Source organism: Leguminivora glycinivorella, chromosome 13 (genome assembly GCF_023078275.1).
Source record: "Leguminivora glycinivorella isolate SPB_JAAS2020 chromosome 13, LegGlyc_1.1, whole genome shotgun sequence".
Classification (NCBI taxonomy): Eukaryota; Metazoa; Arthropoda; class Insecta; order Lepidoptera; family Tortricidae; genus Leguminivora; species Leguminivora glycinivorella.
This window is the reverse complement of record NC_062983.1, coordinates 15,158,729-15,181,771: the sequence shown is the minus strand read 5'-3', so window position 1 is coordinate 15,181,771 and position 23,043 is coordinate 15,158,729. Positions and strand designations below refer to the sequence as shown.

At 38.8% G+C, this 23,043-nt stretch overlaps 1 protein-coding gene across 2 annotated transcripts in view; it reads left to right on the top strand.

The window, feature by feature from the left end:
- Positions 1–23,043, top strand: part of LOC125232641 (RNA helicase aquarius) — a 111,355-nt gene that overhangs the window by 85,838 nt on the left and 2,474 nt on the right. For both annotated transcript variants that reach the window (XM_048138387.1, XM_048138388.1), the window contains 9 exons: positions 857–948; positions 1,824–2,022; positions 5,979–6,162; positions 9,964–10,088; positions 11,760–11,920; positions 12,525–12,792; positions 16,503–16,674; positions 17,452–17,622; positions 19,592–19,789. In XM_048138387.1, coding sequence (XP_047994344.1) covers positions 857–948; positions 1,824–2,022; positions 5,979–6,162; positions 9,964–10,088; positions 11,760–11,920; positions 12,525–12,792; positions 16,503–16,674; positions 17,452–17,622; positions 19,592–19,789 — 1,570 coding nt within the window. The remainder of the gene's footprint in view (positions 1–856; positions 949–1,823; positions 2,023–5,978; positions 6,163–9,963; positions 10,089–11,759; positions 11,921–12,524; positions 12,793–16,502; positions 16,675–17,451; positions 17,623–19,591; positions 19,790–23,043) is intronic.

Below are 23,043 nucleotides of genomic sequence, written 5' to 3'. Positions count from 1 at the left end.
TTTTAAATAAAATGAAAAATAACAAAACATGTGGAAAGCCAATCAGATCGATATCGATATAAAACCTTCTGTAAACACAAGGAAATAATGGGAAAAACTGCATCCTTCTGATAAACTTCGGTACCTCAGTTAGTCAAGGCGATCGATACCGGTGCTCCAATTATCGGAAATTGAAATCTCACTTGTGTCGTTTTGTTGTCGTTTCTTCAATTATATTGTTTGTATGTTTGAATACCTTTGTATGAACTATGAACCGGTCAGGCGTAGTTAATAGTGACCCTGCCTGCTAAGCCGCGGTCCCGGGTTCGAATACCGGTAAGGGCATTTATTTGTGTGATGAACACAGATATTTGGTCCTGAGTCATGGATGTTTTAGTAGTAGTAGTAGTAAACTCTTTACTGTACGATTAATAACAAAAAACACAGTAAATTAGGTAAGTACAGTAAAGTACAGTACAAAGGCGAACTTATCCCTTTGAGGGATTTCTTCCAGTTATGGATACCTTTGAGTGAATGAGAGGATAAAAAGAGATGAGGGTGACAAATGCAGCAACATGTACAACAAGGTACCAGAAAGACAAATAATTAAATAAATACACACATAAATTATGGTAATAAACAAATATTAGGTACATAAAAAAAAGAATGGAGAAATGACATTGAAAATGGGAAAAGAACAATTGAGAATTTAAATAATTCAGACATTGAGACAATGAGATAACACAACTCGAAACCGATCGCTTAGAGCAGCAATCAGATAGCCACAGATTTTTCAATCTCGACTTGAGCGATGCAACCGGCGTTTTCTATGTATGTAAGTATGTATTTATTTACAATATTTATTTATATTTAACAGGAACAACATTCTGTTCACGCCAACTCAACTGGAGGCCATACGCTCCGGGATGCAGCCAGGACTGACGCTAGTGGTCGGACCGCCAGGAACAGGTATTGTATAAAATGCACTATTTTTAGCTTCAGACTAAACAAAAAGAACCACTGATTTATCTCAGTCTGAAGAATTTAAACTGGTAGTAAACGTTTTCATTGTTAAAGTTTCTTAGTTTTTGTTTGCGGCACGTTCGTTTCGCCGGTATTGGATTATTTTGGAACTACTCCATAAGCATAGTTCTATAGAATGGATCTTGATATTCTATAATACTTATAATAGCCTAGTTAAAATTCATAAACCTTTTTTGTGTTTAAAATATACTTAATAATGTGTACAAGTTGCATCCAATACATCAGTACAGCGCATATGTGTGGTGGCGAGTTATTTTATATGCTCCAAATTTTTGATTACCTGATTTGTACGGTCACGAACTTTAATTATTGATCCACTTCTAGCTCATTTAATACTGGACACGTCGTAGGTTAACTATGGAATGACAAAGTTATTGTGGCCTCTAAATGGTTTATGGCAAATATTCTTGCTTGTTTGTTATCTACGCTGCGACGAATCTGAACAGAACGGTCAAAATAACTTGTTTCTAAGCCGCTGTTCATTATATTAACGATTTCTACCCACTTTTTTTGCCATGCATGCAAAATTGTAACTAGTAGTTAACAAATAATAACTTGCGAACCTTTGTAAACCTAAATATGTATTATGTATGAACTGCACGCTAGCCATAAAATATCTTTACTTATATAAAATTAACATCTCATGTAAGCGAATTTTGTAAATTCTTTATGAGATAATAAATGTCTTAAACCAGAAACCAGAAATGGCTCAACAATTAAAGTCCATGAGTGTACTAGCACTAGTAGAATAAGAGCCTTCCTCGGTTATTCGTATTTGACAAACGATTTTCTTCTCACAGGAAAAACTGACGTAGCTGTCCAGATAATTTCCAACCTGTACCACAATTTCCCTTGGCAACGGACCCTGGTGGTGACACACAGTAACCAAGCGCTCAATCAGCTCTTCGAGAAGGTCGCGGAGCTGGATGTCGATGAACGACATCTGTTGCGTCTGGGTCACGGAGAAGAGGCGCTGCAGACTGATAAAGATTTCTCACGGTGAGTGTATTAGTACAATTCAATACCCTTGTCAATGGACCCTGGAGGTGACACACAGTAACCAGGCGCTCAATCAACTCTTTGAGAAGGTCGCGGAGCTGGACGTTGATGAACGGCATCTTCTTCGTCTGGGTCACGGAGAAAAGGCGCTGCAGACTGATAAAGACTTTTCAAGGTGAGTGTATGAAACTCAATACACTTGGCAACGGACCCTGGTGGTGACACACAGTAACCGCTCAATCAGCTCTTCGAGAAGGTCGCGGAGATGGATGTTGATGAACGGCATCTGCTGCGTCTGGATCACGGAGAGGAGGCGCTGGAGACTGATAAAGACTTCTCACGGTGAGTGCATTAGTACAACTCGATACCCATGGCAACGGGTCCTGGTATGCCCCATGGCATAGGGTGACACACGGTTATTGTGGCGCTCAATCAGCTCTTCGAGTAGGTCGCGGAGCTGGATGTAGAAGCTGATTTGACTAGCTTATTGGCTTTTACATCCATGGTTTAAGTGGCGCAGCCGGCAGGATCTGAACCCACTCCCAAAGAGGATGAGGCAAATATTAAAAATAAAAACCGGCCAAGAGGGTGTCGGGCCACGCTCAGTGTAGGGTTCCGTAGTTTTCCGTATTTTTCTCAAAAACTACGGAACCTATAAAGTTCAAAACAATTTTTCTAGAAAGTCTTTATAAAGTTCTACTTTTGTGATTTTTTTCATATTTTTTAAACATATGGTTCAAAAGTTGCACTTTTTTTTCCTTTAGGAGCGATTATTTCCGAAAATATTAATACATACATACACATACCTACAATCACGCCTGTATCCCATAAAGGGGTAGGCAGAGCACATGAAACTACTTAAGTTTCAGGGCCACTCTTGGCAAATAAGGGGTTAAAAGAAAACCAAACTGTGGCATTGCAGTGACAGGTTGCCAGCCTCTCGCCTACGCCACAATTTAACCCATATCCCATAGTCGCCTTCTACGACACCCACGGGAAGAAAGGGGGTGGTGAAATTCTTAACCCGTCACCACACAGGAGGAGGAGAGGAGGAGGAGAGGAAATATTAATATTATCAAAAAACGGTCTTAGTAAACCCTTATTCATTTTTAAATACCTATCCAACAATATATCACACGTTGGGGTTAAAATGAAAAAAAATATCAGCCCCCACTTTACATGTAAGGGGGGTACCCTAATAAAACATTTATTTCCATTTTTTTTTTTGCACTTTGTTGGCGTGATTGATATACATATTGGTACCAAATTTCAGCTTTCTAGTGCTAACGGTTACTGAGATTATCCGCGGACGGACGGACGGACAGACAGACATGGCGAAACTATAAGGGTTCCTAGTTGACTACGGAACCCTAAAAAGAACAACATTCTGCTTGACGTTAGTACAGCAATATCACCTAAGCCAACGATATGCCAATGTTGCCAACCAGCTGTCCGGCGTTGTATTACTAGAGTTGTGCCATTCCGTTAGTAAAATGAGAACATTCTCGAGAACGGCACAACTCTATACTTACTCGTACTGTCAAACAATCTATGTTTTCTACCGAGATTTATAAGACAGGTATGTATATAAACATGTTCATAGCAGTATCGAGTCGAAATATCGTATTATTACTGCAGCGAAGTTGTTAAAGAAAAAGTGACTAAAATGTACAATCTCGTTATGCTACCAAGGTTGTGAATTTACGTTTTCCTTATTTTTGCTATGATCGAAATGTAGATAAAATACATGGAACAATAACTGGATGTAACTCATACTTCAACCTAATACTTGTTCATATCTTTCTATTAAAGTTCTCTGAAACATGATATCAGCCAGTCTGTTTTACATCAATCATTATCAATCGCCAGTGACCTTCGTGCTCTGAAAAACCCATACTGATGAATCACTAATTAACTATATTTAGCAACTAGCAAGTAGAGCAATTTCACTACTGTACGAAATTTAAACAAACACAAGTTTATAGACTTGGCCTAATTTGAGCCGTAACCAATACAAACAAAACCTGAGGTAAAAACAATAGGCTAGTTTCCTACACTTAAAATTAAATATTTTATGCAGTGCACGAAATAAAGCACCACATGATTCGAAGAAAAGTATGGACAGTAGTTATGTTTAAACATAATTTCTATTTAATAAGTCAAAGAGAAAGATATAAAGTAAATAAATTGACAGTGACGTCACTCCTCAGTATTTCATAGTAATTCCATATTAGCAAATCGTTTTGACAGTTCTTAAAAAGAAGCTGATTTGACTAGTAGGAAACTAGCCTATTACGGTAGGCGTTTACTTATAAGCAACAGCTTGTAAGCTACAGTACTTATACGGGAAAACGTGTTTTAAGTAATAGTACATTACATCAGAGGCCGGGAAAATGAGGATTTCCGGCCAAGTGGGTATATACGGCCGAGCGAGCGTGCGAGCGATGTATAGTCTTTTCTCAAACATTCAATGAAATAAAAAAAAATGCTCTAAAGGACAATATTTTATAAAAAAAAGTTACTTTGCAGGCCTAGGCCTGAAAAATAATATGAAATCCCTTTACAGTCCTCTCGAGTTGTTGGGCCCAAAAAGCGATACTTCCCAGCCCATTTTAAGGAACGTAAAGACAATATTTCATTGCATGTTTGAGAAAAAGACATTTTCCGAAAGAAATGTCATCAATATTCATAATTAAGCCTGTTAAGCAGTCAATCTGTGTAAGAATGTCCTATAATATTTGACAAAAAAAAAACCGCCCACCACACGATGTTTCGCGGCGTAACCGTCTCATTTCCTCAGAGGTTGACTGGAAGAGATCCCATCAAGGAATAAGTCCGCCTACATTGTATATTACTGACTCTGTAACTGTGTCTCTGTTTCCTTTATGTACAATAAAGCTTATACATACATACATACATACATAATATATGGATTTCGGCAGATATTTGTGATCTGTTGTGATCTGAAATTTCGCTATAAATATATGTGGATGAAACCACAGAATATATAATAGTACAATAAAAGGCTCAGATGTTCACAAAACGCCGCCATTCTAAATTCAGAACGCGTGCAGGACATTCTATTGCGCCGCGCGAATCGTCGCCACTAATGGGCCGCGAACTATGTGTAGCGCGGCGAAAGGATCGAGGAGTGAGCCGCCCCTGATGAAACATAATGCGAGTACCTACTACAATACAATGGCATTAACAATATTTCTACTCATTACAGAGAACAGTAGTCACTGAATATTCGCGGCTTATACTACTGTCACGGCACATTGGTCATATTAAGGTCATCGCGAAAATTCATGATCCGTACACAATAGTATTGGGAGCTCACAGATGTTTGATAACAAACTTCTACTTAGCGGGTCAAATGAACGTAAATCCACTGAGTTGTCCGTCTTTAATCGCAGCTTGCAGTTTTCGGGGTCAATTTTTGTAATTGAAGTCATCCTCCTAAAAAATGCCTCACGTGATATTCAATTGCAAAACACAAAATTATGAACAATCAAGAGCCTGAGACATATTTAAAATTACAGGCAAGAATCAACTTCAGTACAAAATTTGACACGCTCGGCCCCTATACAAATATATGAATTTGTTTCTTCTATCTAAATTAAGTTCTGTGTGGGAGCTATTGTTTGATAACATCTTTCTAGCTGGCACGTAACAGAGTATTCATATTGATATGCTTTACATATGGTATGAATTAAACTATTTATTTACCATGTTCGTCATATCGAACATCGATTCTAATAACGAATATACCTATTCAGTCTAAAATAAAATAAATTACAGTGAAGTAAGCGTCAACAAAACAACGTGCAGCGGGGCAACTGCAATTAAACATTGTCGGGATGGACGGACAGATTACTCATTAATGACATATTTATACCATGTCTCATGTTGTTACAGTTAAGCTATGAGATGTTAACATGTGTATTGTCCAACAGATACGGCCGAGTGAACTACGTGCTGGCAAAACGTCTTGAACTACTAGAGGTGGTGGGACGACTGCAACGTACGCTGGACGCCGGCGGAGACGCAGGAGCCACGTGCGAGCTGGCGCATCACTTCCACGTGTACCACGTGCGGCCGCGGTGGCAGACCTTCACCGACGCCGTGCAGCGAGACAAGGTAGGCTGCAGCTACCTTAGTTGGTAGATTTGGGGGATAGCGGCCCTACGGTGAACCAATTTGAATCCTTAGTAGGCCATTCTAGAACCCTCTCCTATTGACACCGAGCTGTATTTGCCATAGAAGGTACAACGAATCTAACAACGTGATAAATCGGGCTCTGATCTACTCGTTTTGAGATCTTTCTGGCAGTGTTGCTACTGAGCCGTAACCTTATATCTGTTAGTTCTAAATCTAGGCAGAAGAGAGATTTACATGCGTTATCAAAACAAAAACACCCAGCCACTTACTGAAGGAATTAATAATGTTTACAAACATTTCTGCAGCTCGGTCGGTGTGCATCCGAATTCTAAAATAGTCTTGTATCAATATCCACATCCACCCACGTTTACCTACCTAATCCACACATGTTTACATATTGCTCACGTCACAGGTATTTCCAATTTCAAATGAAAACCTTGGACACCTTCCAGAAAATTTATTAGTCGTATTTTTTTTGCAGATTTTGGCAAGCGGTAGGGGTTTCCTAGAAAATCTTTGATTTGTGACGTAAATGCTGACATTAGAACGGATGTTAGTTTGTCAACTTTCACGATTTTTACTCATAATTATTTCCGACTGTGGGACTAAGGGCCAACTTGCATCAACCACATTTGACAGACACATCGTCACACAGCAGACGTCTATGGAACTTCCCATACAATAAAATTTAACGAACGCTTTAACGGTAACAGACGGCTTGATGCAACCGGCCCTTCACCGAAGAAAAATAAATTTTAAAATGTACTTCCGACTTTTCGAGGACCCGTAATGTTTCGATTAGTTGAAACCAACGTATGTCGATAGGTCAGTGCGAGCGGCGAGCGTGCATTTCATGACTGAGGTGTAAAAAGGTTAATAGCCAAAGAATTACGACTAAAATCGCAATACTGAACTGTATCGCAAGGCCTACCTTGCAATTCGCAGTAATTGAAACAGCTGAGTACAGAGCTATAAGGAAACATATCACTATAAGTAATGTATTATATATACACACACACCATTAACTATACCCGTCTTTTTCTGACTGTATTCATTATTAAGAGACATGCTGGTTTATTTGCGAGCGATTTGTACTCAATTATTCTTGTTATTTACCTGTGTTAGTGATCTTCAATTTATAGTCCTTCTTTAATGCATGCAATTCGATTAAAATAAAATAAAAAAAATACTTAGTTCTGCGCAGCCCATTTGCTCACAGCCGGTGATATCATTGGTATTACGCCACTGACGTGCAATTGTGCATAGCCCTTTACATACAGTGTGTTACCACCATGCGGGCATTTATCAAACCAGATAATACCTAATATGATCCATTGGCAATTGTTTGCGTGTTTCAGCAAATCATGGTAATTTAAATTAGCTGCAAAATTAAATTATAATTAAATATAACTGGTTGGCCCGGGGCCAAATGTAACTGGTCCATTTTTTCCATGTTTTACAATTCCACCGGTTATATATGGTAGGCTTGTTCAGTGGATACGTGTAGAACTCAATATCATAGTTTAATAATGGAAAAAATGGATCAGTTACAATTGCAATTGCGTAATTGTCATTTCTCACATCGCTGAGGGTGCCTTTCCACCAGAGATGCGCCGATACCTGGATGTGTTTGATATCCATCAATCAGCTTAGTCGACCCGCTTAACTTAGCTTGGTGGGAGCGGGTTCGACTAACCTGATTGGATATTAGACACATCCACAGGAACGTACATATCTAGTAGAAAGGCACCCTAATACTTATAAACTGCCATTGCCCTCACTTGACAAGTGTCTGCCCTGTACATTTCTGGCAATATTTATTTGTTAGAAGTATATAAGTTGGTAAAGTATTTTTTTATTTATTCATTAAATTAAGGGTATGGCTAGGTAAGTTAAATAACTATGTTAGACTAGCTTTTGCCCGCGGCTTCGCTCGCGTTAAACTCGAATGTTCCGGAATGCTTCATACAAACTTCCACCCCCCATCTTAGGGAAGTGGGGGGTTAGAAAGAGACCAAAAGTAGCCCATGTCACTATCTATCCATTCAACTATTTCCACTTTAAAAATCACGTCAATTCGTCGCTCCGTTTTGCCGTGAATGACGGTCAAATAAACAAACACACACACTTTCCCATTTATAATATTAGTATGGTATATGCTCCTTTAAAAGAAGCTCACTTTCTGGTAACACACTGCATAATAAATACATATCGTATCTTTTTCTCGTAAACGATAACAATGCGGCCATACAACAGGATTACAAGCCCTGCCTGTAAGGCAAGTGAAGTCTGTGTGTGTAGCCGAATGCACAAACGCTCACGATACATTTCTTTCGTAGCTATCTATCTCTGTCGCACTTGCGTATTGGCGCGACAGAGCCAGACTACATTTCTGCGGCGTTTCGGTGGCGTTTCGCGTCGCAGAAATGCCATTCGGCTACTCCCCCTGACCTCACGAAATACCGGCGCCGCACCTAAGGTTATTTATAGAATAATGCATTCGCGTCTGACGCTGCAACCTTCATGCGCCAGGCTCCCGAATCTGATTGAAGTGTCGATTAATCGAAATAGGTTTCGAGAGGATCGCTCTTGAATCTAATTTGGAATTCTTACTGCTTCTTGATTTAAGCCTTGCTTTAAGCTAGGGTACTTACAGGGACAGTTCAAAAACTTGCATAAATGCGGTATTTGGTCAATCGATCGAATGCATTGTAGTCTATAGTTACTAATACATCTTTTTCGTATGTATTAAAAAACGAGTATCTACCTATTTGAGCAAGTACTGTAATTATTTTGCGAGGCGAGTCGGAAATAGTTTTCCGGTCTAGGCTGACATAAAGAAGTGAGTATAGTGACATAGTCAGGGAAAAGAAAACAGGCACGACCTTGCGCAAGATGGGAAGACGAGATCATAAAAACAGCAGGAAGAAACAAACAGCCCAAATAAGGGAAGACTGGCTTACTTTGGAGGAGGCCTTTACCTGCAGAGAGGTTCTTGCAAAACCAATTAAAAAAAAAAAAATTATTATATAGTTTTTTAAGTAAAAATCTAGTCACTTGTATGCAAGAAATAAAAGGCTTTGGACATTGACCCTCGGAACATACGTCCTAAAGAGGATGTCAACTCAAGACGACCAATACGACCATGTGTCCACAATGACATTTACATTTCATAGCCGCTGCTTTTCTTACATCAGACCTGCTAGCAGGGGTTGAGCACGCGTGACTTCATACCATCGGCAACACTGTTAGCTGTACATTTGTAATCCTTAAAACAATGACATACAATCTACCGATGGTTAGTTCAAACTTCAAACTTCAAAATTTTTTATTGCCACAATAACTTATTAAACTAATACATATAAGTACTTAACTAAACTTATGAACTAACTAATAATAAGCTTATAATATTGTGAAGCAATAAGGTCTCAGTCTCAGCATGTGCTGGGCAGAGAGCTCAGCGCTGGTTTTCAGACAGAGCCTTTAAATGTGTGTCGGTCCCAAACAAGTTAAGAGTGTTGCTGTGAGTGCAGCCCGTGTTATCCATACTACTCCACGGGAATCATCTTACATTAAACCTTTATGTTAAACGAATACTTCATAACCTAAAAGCTAAATAAATACCTGTATTCATATGTCAGTCCAGTCCCAAAAAGATCGTAAAACACGTTTTTATAGCTATCCTAACCAATACCCGTTTTAGGGCCAAAAATTGATACTTGACCAACAATTTCTAATTACTCGGTTTTTTAAATCGTAATATTCAATAATTTGTTTCAGTCGAAGTCCATAGAGACCATAAGTAAAGAGTTCCCGTTCCACGAGTTCTTCGATGACGCCCCAAAGCCTCTGTTCCCCGGGAAGTCTTATGATGAAGACTTGGAAATCGCTCTTAGCTGCTACAGGTAACTGAATCTCTTCTTTTTTAATCATTTTACCCTCTGCTGGGGTGTAGGGCTCGAATCATATTTCTCCATTCACTCCGGCCTTGGGCAGTTTGTGTAAGTGTTGATTTATGCTGAGCTCGATATTTCGACATAGTTGCTCGCATCATGATCACAGAAAACTGAAGAAGGCGAGTGGATATCAAATTTGTGTAGACAGCGCGCGACCTACCCTCCTTGGCGCGCGTCGGCTGCGTTCACTTTCAGCGTTACCACTGGTTGCATTCACACTCGATAGTTTGTCCAAACAAAACTACACTCACAGTGTCACTACGATTATCACAAACTCTTACTCCATGCATATGTTTCTTAACAAACTGAATAAATAATGTCTGAGCTGAGTATTTACGTTTTTGGTTGCACATGCACAGTCAGCATCTTAGGTAGCGGATCGGACAACGCTTCAGAAGTAACTACCATCCCGCTAAACAAAAAAATGTGTCTACATATAGAAATAATAATTAAACTTTGACATTTCTGACAGCGAACTATACAGATTGATAGCACCTAGCAAAAATACTAAGATAGACGCCATGTAGTATTGTATTGACTATAAATTGTAGGTAATGTCTCTTAAGGTTGTGCCCTGAGGTAATCACGTTGTAGGGCCACTTATAGTAATGGAACTAGGTATTAAAATTAGAATTAAGTGCTTAATTATTAGGCACGAGAATGTTTGCATAGACAAATTATTATGTTGTCGGATAATGACATGCTGACAGGTTATTATAGTGTTAGCAAATAACTATATCCAGTAAAATAGCAAAATTATGGAAGCTAGATAATACCATGACATATGTAACTCCGTATAGACGGATAAAGTCTAAGAAAAAACGTACCTCAAAGCCCTAGAGAAAAAAGTACGGTGGCCTAGATGGCGTTACACCTTTGGGGAACGCTCGGCTAGATGGCGCTAATGTTAATATTTGACATTTTAACACATATCAAGCTAACGATATGGACCAAATTGTCAAAACTGAGGTTCAAAAGCTTTAAGCTTGTGTCGAGAGATTGCAGTCTATGCACTGTGATTACTCATTTTACTTTGACAGAAACTCTCTATAATACTCGATCCTCTTTGATTATATATAGGTTACGTTTATAATGTTACTAACAATACATGGAACGCTTTTATTTTGAAATATGGATACGTAAGCAAATGTTGCGTTTTTAGACGGCAAAGATAGGGATAATAATGCATAATCTCTTAGGAGTAACATTCTTTGCCAGCTCATATGACCCGACAAACTTAAAATCAAGGGTGAACAGGCACCTTCTGGGCGAGCTGGCTCCATCGTAGGCCACGTCTTCGCCTCGGATAGTCTGTGGCCATGTGGCCCCAAAAAAGCGTAAAATTGACTGTGAAAAAATAGTGCACACTTTATTGCATAAAAGACAAACTAAATGTACAAAAGGTGAACTTAATGCCATGAGGCATTCATATTTTTAATAATTAGATTGACAAATGACACTGCACTCTTCAAAAGGAAAATAATACTATGAAATTGCAAGCACTCTTACGGTATGGTTACCGCCATGAGGGAGATGAATGACTAAAGGTCTGCAGTAGTATAAAGTTAAGGCGTATACTTAAGTGGACGTGCCCATCACCTATTGAATTATTGTTCCCAGGTACATCAACCATATCTTCGAAGAGCTGGAAGAGTTCCGAGCATTTGAACTGCTCCGCTCAGGCTTGGACCGATCCAAGTACCTGCTGGTCAAAGAAGCCAAGATCATAGCCATGACCTGTACTCACGCTGCCTTGAAGCGCTCAGAGCTCGTGCAGATGGGTGAGTAATAATACTAATAATTATGACTGCATTTTCAGAATTAGCGTAAGTCGTTAACAAAAATTAACTCGCTGTCAGTTTTGTGACGACAATTAAGCATAAAATCTGTCTAAAAATTTACTTTTTTCACATTCCGAATGTAGATTATGGCTTAAAGTTTATGTAATTAACACAAAAACAATATTTTTATAGAAATTTCATGCTTAATGCCGGATTGTAGGTTCCTATTTGTACAAATACATTTTATGTCGTTCCTTCGTGTTCCACCACATCTTTGAGGATATACAGCTCCGAGTGTTTCGAGTTACTCTATTCGGGAAAAAACTGGCAAAATCTTCAAAACTACTATCCAAACTAATTAGGCATTGACCTAAAAAGACTGATGAAGGAGCCACATTATCTGTAAAATCTCAGAATTACTAACAAGGAATATTTGCACTTCCTAAAATGACGTAAAATATTCCTAAAATGATCAGTTTCTCCAGTGGCTCCCGAGATTTTACTGGTATACTATGTAAATAGTCCTTTATAAATTTAACAACCTTTTAGGTCGCAACTGGAAATCTCCCACAAATAGAATCCTAAAATTAGTACATTTTCTCAGGTTTCAAATACGACAACATCCTAATGGAAGAGTCTGCCCAAATCCTCGAGATAGAAACCTTCATCCCTCTGCTACTCCAGAACCCTCAAGACGGGCGCTCGCGACTGAAACGCTGGATTATGATCGGGGACCACCATCAGCTGCCGCCCGTCGTCAAGAATATGGCCTTCCAGAAGTATTGCAATATGGAGCAGAGCTTGTTCACGAGGATGGTGCGACTGGGAGTTCCTTATGTGGAGCTGGACGCTCAGGGCCGAGCGAGACCCAGGTTAGTGATATATAGTTGTAGCACTTGATTGTGATGTGACACCATCGCCAGCTGATGTTTCTTATGTAGGGCTCGACGCGCAGGGCCGAGCGAGACCCAGGTGAGTCATGTTACTGTTATTCAGCTCTCTGGATTGTAATGTGAGACTACCACTAGCGGCCAACGGTCCTCAACAACCACCTTCCAGAAGTACCTACTGCACGCTACACGCTGGGTAGCCCGAGACCCAGGTTAGTCTATTTAAGTAAAGTCGCTTCATGGTCAGTATTCCAAAAATACGCACTAAGCGTTTCGCTTCAACATTTCTTTTGCGAACCGCCAAGGAGTGGAATGCCCTGCCTGAGTCTGTGTTTCCGCACGAGTACAATCCAGGTCTCTTTAAAGCAAGAGTAAAGCGTGCTCCACCGTAGGCCGCATCATCACTTACCATCAGGTGTGATCGTGGTCAAACGTCATAGTCATAGTCATAGTCATTTATTTTATAAAACCAATTTACAAGTCAGAAATAGAAATTACTTATACATTATTTTACAATACAGTAAAATTAATCATAAAAATAACATTGATCATTTTCAGTCAAAAAATTGTAATTAGAAATGTGCATTAATAGAAATAAAATAATCATGGCTCATAAAATTATAAAAAATAAATAAAGGGCTAACTGCTCTTATACATTAAAAATTCATTGTAGTTATAAAACGGGCGCTCAATAAGCCAGTGTTTTAACCGGCGCTTAAAGCTGTGCAGACTCGTTGCGTCAGTAACAGAGCTCGGCAACTTGTTGTAGACCGTCGGGCCCCGGGCGTCTACCTAATATCCATACAAAAAAAAAAAGTTTAAATTTTCTGTGTGCGGTTTCCTTAAGTATATTTCGGAGAAAAACGAGATTTTATTGCGATTTAATTGATTCGTATATGTTGTGGTTCGAATCGAATAAATTATTTAAATTTTACGAGTAAGTTTCACACTAATTTATTTCAATTTGTTAATGTTGGCAGTTAACATATGCATTTGGAATTTAAATATGAGTGTAGATTAAAATCACTCAACCACCGTATTTGTATAAAAAAAGTTGTTTACTTACTTTATAGCATTATATTTAGCCTTATATTTAGAGTAAAGTTATCATGACCGTCTGATACAACACAGTCTACAAGGCAACCTTTGTTACTAACGTAACAGTAGGCTTATTGTTTGATTAAACAGTTCTTGCAGTGCAGTAGGTACATTATACGGAGGGTGGAATATTACTCATGGTACTATTTTTGTATATTTTTTGTTTTTATTTGTCAATGAGTCACAAAAATGTGATTATGTTTTAATACTTAGGAACTGTATGTAACAAAGCATTTCTTTCTATTTTAACTTTAAACGTTAAGTAGGTTATCTTCGAAAAAAAGTAACTAGGGCGTATAGTACCCAGGACAGGGATTTAATCTGCTTCTTCATCATCCTCGCATTATGGTATCCTTTTAAAGAGAGAGATTCTTATGAATAATTCTATTGTGCATAATCGATTTAGTCATAATTGGCTTTGTGTATAAACTGCTATGGCATAGTCAAGTTTAGCATAATCTGTTTAGGCAGATTGTGTTTTGTCCGAATATTCTTTGTACATAAATGTGGTGCTCCGATTGATTTTTACGCATAAATTGTATGTGCATAAACTTAGTGTTCCGATTTAATGTTTTGCCGAATTTATTTTGGTGGGTGGGGCGTCACTTTTACCTAGCAGTGCGTTTTTGTTGTGGTCGCAGTTCTAACCTAACCTAACCTAATTTTCCCTAGTGGTGCTTTTCTGTTGTGGTCGCAGTTCTAACCTAACCTAACCCATTTTTCCCTAGCGGTGCTTTTCTGTTGAGGTCGCTGTTCTAACCTAACTTAACCCATTTTTCCCTAGCGGTGCGTGTTTGTTGTGGTCGCAGTTCTAACCTAACCTAACCCACTTTTCCCTAGCGGTGCTTTTCTGTAATAGTCGCAGCTCTAACCTAACCTAACCCACTTTTCTGGAGCAGTGAGTATCTGTAGATTTCGCAATTCTAACCTAGTGTAACCATTTTTCCCTAAAAGCGCATTTCTGCTTAACGAAAAATATGCCAAAAATATTTATGCTCATCCAATTTCTTTCTAATGACACTCGGCCTCAATAATAGTAGGCCAATATATTTTCGGACAAAATAATATTCGAAATATCGTGAATTATACCAAACAATGTTTATGCTACATTAACATTCGGCAAAAATCGATTATGCCAAATCTGTTATGACAAAAGCGTTTCGGACAAATAAAGTTATGCCACATAGAGGGAACCCTAAAGGGAGACATCCGATTGTAAATTTCAGATTAGAAAAATGGGCCACAGAGAAATTATACCTACTCTGTGGTCGAACCGAGCCTTTATGAGCATATTTTCCTAATTCCTACATACGAACTAAATACGTTTTCCTCCGAACCCCTCCCTATTCTATAAAAATGCCATTTTTTTTAAGTAGCAGGAATTTCGATTGTAGGTATTTCAGTCACCAAATCAAATCATATTCAACTCCAAAGGTGATGACTCACTTTAATATCTGTATTTGGAATAAATGCAACCACATTGGTTTAATTCATCCGGTCGGCACTTTGATCGAGTTATTACTCATTAACGTCGTGAATCAATTGCTAATTGAATGTTAACGCACGGATGATATCTGCTAGGATGATCTTTATTCCCTTACTGTGAATTCGTCACTCGTTAGCGAATACGTAAAATAACATTCTCACAAAAATAATGCAGATAAAAACTTACACATGTATTTCTAAAGGGCGTTCGCTCACGTAGATCTAGGACATCAGCACCCTATCTAGACTTTTTTTTCTAGACAACTAAAAATGTCGAATTTGCGCCCCCCGGACTTTCCGAACTTGGAATTTGACATCTCGTACAATAGGACATATGCCTCGAAACCAAACCGTACATAACATTTGTAGTATCGCTCCATTCTCTCTCTGTGCTACTACTATAGGTGCGAGAGACATGCAATTACGCAGAACTGCAAAAATATCAGTTCGAACTCTTAAGAATACTACCTACTGTACAAATCTCTGTGTTTTTAATTTTTTTTTTTTAATCATTATTTTTATCATTGTTTTATTTAATAAGTATAATAGCAGACATTTTTATTGGGGGTTTTTATTGTATAATATGTTTTTGTTTGTATTATTTTACTGTATATATTAGACTTACTAGGTTAATATTTATTGTACATACACATTCAAACACGATGTCAAATTGTTCATGAATAAATAAACTAAACTAAATCGCCGGAATCATAAAACTCACTGTAAAACGATACATTCAGCAGTTTTGTTATGATTATTCATATAAATGACCTATTATTATTTGCCTGTGTGGTGACGGGTTAAGAATTTCACCACCCCCTTTCTTCCCGTGGGTATCGTAGAAGGCGACTATGGGATATGGGTTAAATTGTGGTGTAGGCGAGAGACTGGCAACCTGTCACTGCAATGCAAGTTTCGTTTTCTTTCAACCCCTTATTTGCCAAGAGTGGCCCTGAAGCTTTAGTAGTTTCATATGCTCTGCCTACCCCTTTATGAGATACAGGCGTGATTGTATGTATGTATGTATTCATATAATTTTTGGATCCTGTAGTAACCGTTATTCTTATCAACAGCATCTGCAACCTAGTAACCGTTATTCTTATCAACAGCATCTGCAACCTTTACCGATGGAGATACCGCGCGCTGGGTGATTTGGGCCACGTGACCCGACTGCCCGAGTACCGTGCCGCCAACGCCGGGCTAAGATATGATTTCCAACTTGTCAACGTGGAAGATTTCAACGGGGCTGGCGAGACTGAACCGAGTCCTTACTTTTACCAGGTTTGTTCTTCACCATGTATCTAGACCAGCGGGAGTAGCACTCAAGTTGGATAAATTTTATCGCATCAGTGCGTCCCTATCGCACTTACAAATAGTGCAAAAAGGACAGCCTGACGTTATATCGTTTATCACGCGACCGTGCTTGCCTAACTGATCCAGAGACCATGTCAATACTGCCGCCAACGCCGGGCTAAGATTTGATTTGACTGAGACTGAACCATGACCTTATATTTTTCCCAAGTTTGTGCCGTAACAACATGTAGGTATAAGACTAGTAAAGGCACTGAAAATACTTTGGGTACTTCTAAATATGTATATCCACGAATCAAGGTCGTTGATATGATACTATGATATTACATCTGGGTAACATGTGGTATCTGTTCCTGATAAGCCTTAGTTGTATCGCAAACATTTTATGTTTATGCCTAAACGAATATGCATACATTAAAAACACTTCACCACAGATGTATAAAAACAATAAAATATTTGCTTAAACGTCTTCTGAAAATCACATCACACACACATACAATCACGCCTATCCCATAAAGGGGTAGGCAGAGCACACGAAACTACCAAAGCTTCAGTGCCACTCCTGGCAAATAAGGGGTTGAAAGAAAACGAAACTGTGGCATTGCAGTGACAGGTTGCCAGCCTCTCGCCTACGCCACAATTTAACCCATATCCCATAGTCGCCTTCTACGACACCCACGGGAAGAAAGGAAAATCACATCAATCTTTATTTTATGGTCAATGATTTATTACCAATTTCATTTTCAGAATTTGGCCGAAGCAGAATACGTCGTAGCAGTGTTCATGTACATGCGAATAATCGGCTGGCCCGCGGAGAGGATATCCATCCTCACGACATACAACGGGCAGAAGCACCTCATACGCGATGTGATCGACAAGCGATGTGCTGACAACCCCCTCATCGGACGACCACATAAGGTAAATTCGAACTATTTTTCAAGCATTCGTCGGACCTGCAGAGTAGAGTTATGTCTGATCGTTCACTGAAAAGATCGCTCCCAACTAGTACGATCTCCGAAGTGTAACTACTAGTTCGTTCTTTTAGGACATTTAGTACAGTAGTACACCGAGAGAGTAAGAGACAAATTGTGCATATGGCGTACGGTAACGCTCGCTCGTACTAACCGAGAGCTGATCGGCCGTTTTCGCGTGCTCGTCCGAGTCAGTCGGTTCTAGTTCGGTTGCGGTCGGATCACACGGATCGCTTTGCTGTCATTGTCACTCCTCGGCTCTTCGCTCCTTTGGCTCCCATTCTGTTGCGCGTGTGTGAGTGTACTAAATGTACTAGAGAGCAGAATCATTTGGGAGTAGTTCGGTCTAGTACAGTGCAGAGAATCGTGTCTTTTGTAGTATTAGTACATGTACTACACAAGCCTACTGCAGAGGGAAAATCTGTCCTGACTACATAATACAACGAACGTATGTACGCACATCATAATTATATATTGCAGGTCAGAAGTACTCGAAACCGACAAGCATATGTATGAGGAATGTTATGAAAGTGCGTGAAGCGAAAGTGGTTTTTCAGCATCGTAGCTAATGGAAATCCATGAAATCTGCCTACCCCTCTGGGAAACAGGCGTGATTGTATGTATGCATGTAGTATCATACCGCAAGTTATCGACAAGAGATGTGCCGACAACCCGCTCATTGAACTACCACATAAGGTACTTAACCATTTGTCGGTCGTCAGATTGTCTCATCTGTAGACCACGTACAATGAACCGAACCAACTATACCTACTGGTGTACTGCTGTTGTATTATTTCTGCGGTAAAATGCATGACTATAACAACAATTATGTAAATATTCAACATATATCAGTGACCTTTTTCAATGTGTTACATATTTAATGCCCCTTAGGGACTCTCCCTATAAAAACCAGATTATCATTACATACCTAATAATAGAGGCATATATGTAGATCGCATTGTGCACGATGACGGGCAATTTTAGCAAACCTAACCTTTAATGGCGTGTCAATATGAACCAAGGCACGCGCCATCGCCTAGTGACATGTTTTGTACCTAATAATACTCTTTTTAGAATTTCCTGCATAAACAACTTTATCTGAGATTTATTTCCGGTGTACCTAATTATTTTGCCTAATAAAAAATTTGCTATAGACTATTTTTTTTATCCGAAATCCCCGTATTTACTAAAACATTGCGGTGGTGTGGTTTAATTACATGGGTATTTCCTATGCGTTGATTATTTGATATCCCGTACTTTTAATATTTACCGGGGCTTTATTTAGCAGTCTGAAATTAGGCAAATTATGCATGGTTTTTACCCGTTATGCGTACGAGTAACGGGAAGAGGAGATTTAAAATGAAAACCAGCGTCACTGTTTCTATATAGCCGGATCCTATTTTTAGTCTAATGTTTTTTTTTATGTGCTCTCTTCCAAAAGGTAAAAATGTGGCGTTAAATAAATGTGTTAGGTATCTACCGGTGGATCAAAATAAGAGGAGACCTCGAAACGTTGATTATGATATATTTATATCAATAATTAAAATCGCAACTAAGTAACACGCAGACAGCTTTAGCGCATTACGCTCTCAATCTGACCTTAAGAGATGGTGCCTGGTGTGAATCTTTAAACGAATCTCAAGTACCTTTGCTGATTGCTGACAAAAACCAGCAATATATGTAAATGATTACGTTTTAAAGAGATTCAGGCGTGCTAGCTCATGTAGGTGATTGTCGCAAGAGTTTGTTGCCGCGAGATAGAGTGACGTCTTCTTCTAGCTGTATTAATGACATAAGGACAGGTAGTCTATCTCGCGGCGACATACTCCCGCGGCAATCATGTGCTAACCCTGCTGGCAAAAACCAGCAATATATCGAAATGGTTACGTTTTATTAAATATATTGTTTTGTATCAGGTGACGACGGTCGACAAGTACCAGGGTCAGCAGAATGACATCGCGCTGGTATCACTTGTGCGGACGAAAGCCGTGGGCCACGTGCGCGACCTCCGGCGTCTGATCGTGGCGGCGTCCCGTGCAAGACTGGGGCTGTACATCTTCGCGCGAGCCAACTTGTTCAGGAACTGCTTCGAGCTGCAGCCCACCTTCAACCAGGTCAGTGCCGAGTAGCCTGTACTGTAGGCCACATATGTGCTCTTCGCGGCGTCCCGTGCAAGACTGGGGCTGTACATCTTCGCGCGAGCCAGTCTGCTGAGGAACTGCTTCGAGCTGCAGCCCACCTTCAACCAGGTCAGTACCGAGGCTGTTGACCAAGAGCGTGACCTGGTGGCTTGCGCCTGACTGTACCTCCTCTTTTCCCACGCCATACTAAATAAAAAACCGGCCAAGAGCGTGTCGGGCCACGCTCAGTGTAGGGTTCCGTAGTTTTCCGTATTTTTCTCAAAAACTACTGAACCTATCAAGTTCAAAACAATTTTCCTAGAAAGTCTTTATAAAGTTCTACTTTTGTGATTTTTTTCATATTTTTTAAACATATGGTTCAAAAGTTAGAGGGGGGGGACGCACTTTTTTTTCTTTTAGGAGCGATTATTTCCGAAAATATTAATATTATCAAAAAACGATCTTAGTAAACCCTTATTCATTTTTAAATACCTATCCAACAATATATCACACGTTGGGGTTGGAATGAAAAAAAATATCAGCCCCCACTTTACATGTAGGGGGGGTACCCTAATAAAACATTTTTTTCCATTTTTTATTTTTGCACTTTGTTGGCGTGATTGATATACATATTGGTACCAAATTTCAGCTTTCTAGTGCTTACGGTTACTGAGATTATCCGCGGACGGACGGACGGACGGACAGACAGACATGGCGAAACTATAAGGGTTCCTAGTTGACTACGGAACCCTAAAAAACAGCAGTTAGTACGCATCTTTGGTCCACTTTTACACCTCCAGCGCTGGTGCCTGCCTGGGATGTGGGTCCGGATGAAAGAAAACAAAAGCACTACTGGTTAATAAATAGGATTAACCAGTAGTGCTTAAAATTTTATAAACATCAAAGTAAAAATCAACAATATACTTACTTCCAAAAGTAATTGTAAGCACCTCCATTTGTCGCTAATAATAATGTAATGGGTCGTTACTGTAGAAAATCGCAATCTCACCTCAGGTGTACTCAAGTGCTAATAGATTTTAATAGCGACACTAAAGTTCCACCGGCACGTTACTATGCGATATGATATCATGATATTTTCAAATCGAACATTTAAATGCCAGATGGCCAGTTAGTGGTATTTCTACATATAAACTGGCATAAGCACTTTGGAGAGCTTTAGTCAGCTGGTAAATATTTAATAACGACTAGTTATTTTTATGCTCACGTGCCTAATGTATAAAAATTTTGGGTTCAGTCATTTTGTACCCGAAGACGTTTAGAAAATTTTAACTGAGTTGTGTCAAACGGCTTCTTCAATTCTCTATCGTCAGTTTTTTTTGTGGTACATAAGCATGGCTATTCTTATTTTTTTTATTAATTATGTAAGAAAAATATTACAGTAATATTGTGTACTTACTTTATTTTTGCTAATAAGTAATCCTAAGCTATCTCCATAGGGTATGGACGCCAGCAAATCCAGCCTTTGGGAATAACTACCTATTTTGCAATGCCTATTTTCGTTTTTTTTAATTGGTTAGTTTAGTCTACAACACGCTGCACTAAAAAACTCGACATACTCTCGGCTGGTTTTTATATCCTTATGTCAGAGTAATAACCGTAAAATTATGACAGACAGGCATTGTTACTTCAGACGGGTGACGGCATCGCGCTCATATTCTGTAAGCAGGAGTATCAGACGTATCAAATCTGTTATTGATCTGGTTTTATTCGCCATATGTACATCTCAAGTGCTCCTATGTACTGACAATCACGTTTGCACAAGCTGCATTGAGAAGTTCGAACATGATCTCATAAGTATCAAATCCTGTGTAGCGTTATTTCATTGATACTGAGAATACACACAAAGATATACTTAAAATCCAAAAATCATCAGTTCAGGATGTTGCTATTGTAATATCAACTTTTTTCCTTCCAAATATGTACACAGGTTCTTATCAACTCTGTGAATCCGCAAAGTCATTATAATCTTACATCATCGTTTTGTCCATGTTAAATTGCTTGCTGTAGCCATCATAGCCAAACTAGTTGTGACCGTGGACCTAGTTAAAATGTACCTAAATATTTACAGTTGTAAAGGCGAAATTGATCACATAAATCATATCAAGGAAAACTTTTAAACAATTTGTTTTCTTGTCCTTTTCTTTCTGGTAAAATAGTTAAAGATTTATGACATATTTAATAAGTTATAAGGTGGATGTACTAGTGCTCGACGCGGTACTAGTACTCGTCACCCATGGTTTAAATAGCGATTAATAAGATAAGATTACCGTTACATTCATCGCAATTAGATTTATTAGATGAGAAATGTTTGTAGCCTTCACATTTCATACGCCATATTATAAAATATAGAAACTTTTTTCAATTAATGAATAATATATGTGATGACATTGTCATGAGCAATCAATCTCGCAATTTTGTTAGCGATTTGGTTAAGCTTTGCTCGTATTTGCTGACTTATTTAAAATACTTTCACGGTAAGTTGTGAACATATTCTATAATTGTGTTGGTGCTAGAATGTGCGGGAAGATATTTAAGTAATTAAATGTCGATTTCGTTCATTGTTACTGTGATAAACAAGCGTGTCATTTATTAGGACTGAAAACCGTCGCAAGTCTAAAACTCGACACGGCTGGCATTTATTGGGACTGTTACGTTATTTTCCAAGTCCCAATGTTTGTCGAGCCGTTTTTTCAGGATATCACGATTAAAGTAGCCAAAACGAATCGTTTACAGTTTCATATTATCAGCATATTTTTCTGTAAGTCACATTAACTTTACTGAAAAAAACAAATTACATGCACATAGACAGTTTTTTGTATATCTTTTACGGTTTTATTGATATGTTTTCTCGTTAAATGTAGTGAAATCTGTATAATTTCTTTGGGTAGTGCTTGACATGTCATTTTTCACAAAACTTTGGGTATGGTGATGCTTCCAGATACAGAGGTGGATTTAAACGACGAAGAAGTGGAGCCGGCAAAGTATTTCAGAACCTGTGGAATACAATTTTTATTTTGGGGGAATCCCTATTTTAGTTCATTACATAATTTATTTTGCTCAAAATGCGGAGCCGACTTATTCTATTTTATTACATAAATGTAACACGTAAAAAGTAAATGTTATCAACAGAATACGTTTTTTTTTTTATTAAATTATTTAATTTTGTAGTAAATTTTAACCCAAAACACTTGTTTTTTACTGTTTTTCCTGAATCATACTTAGATGTC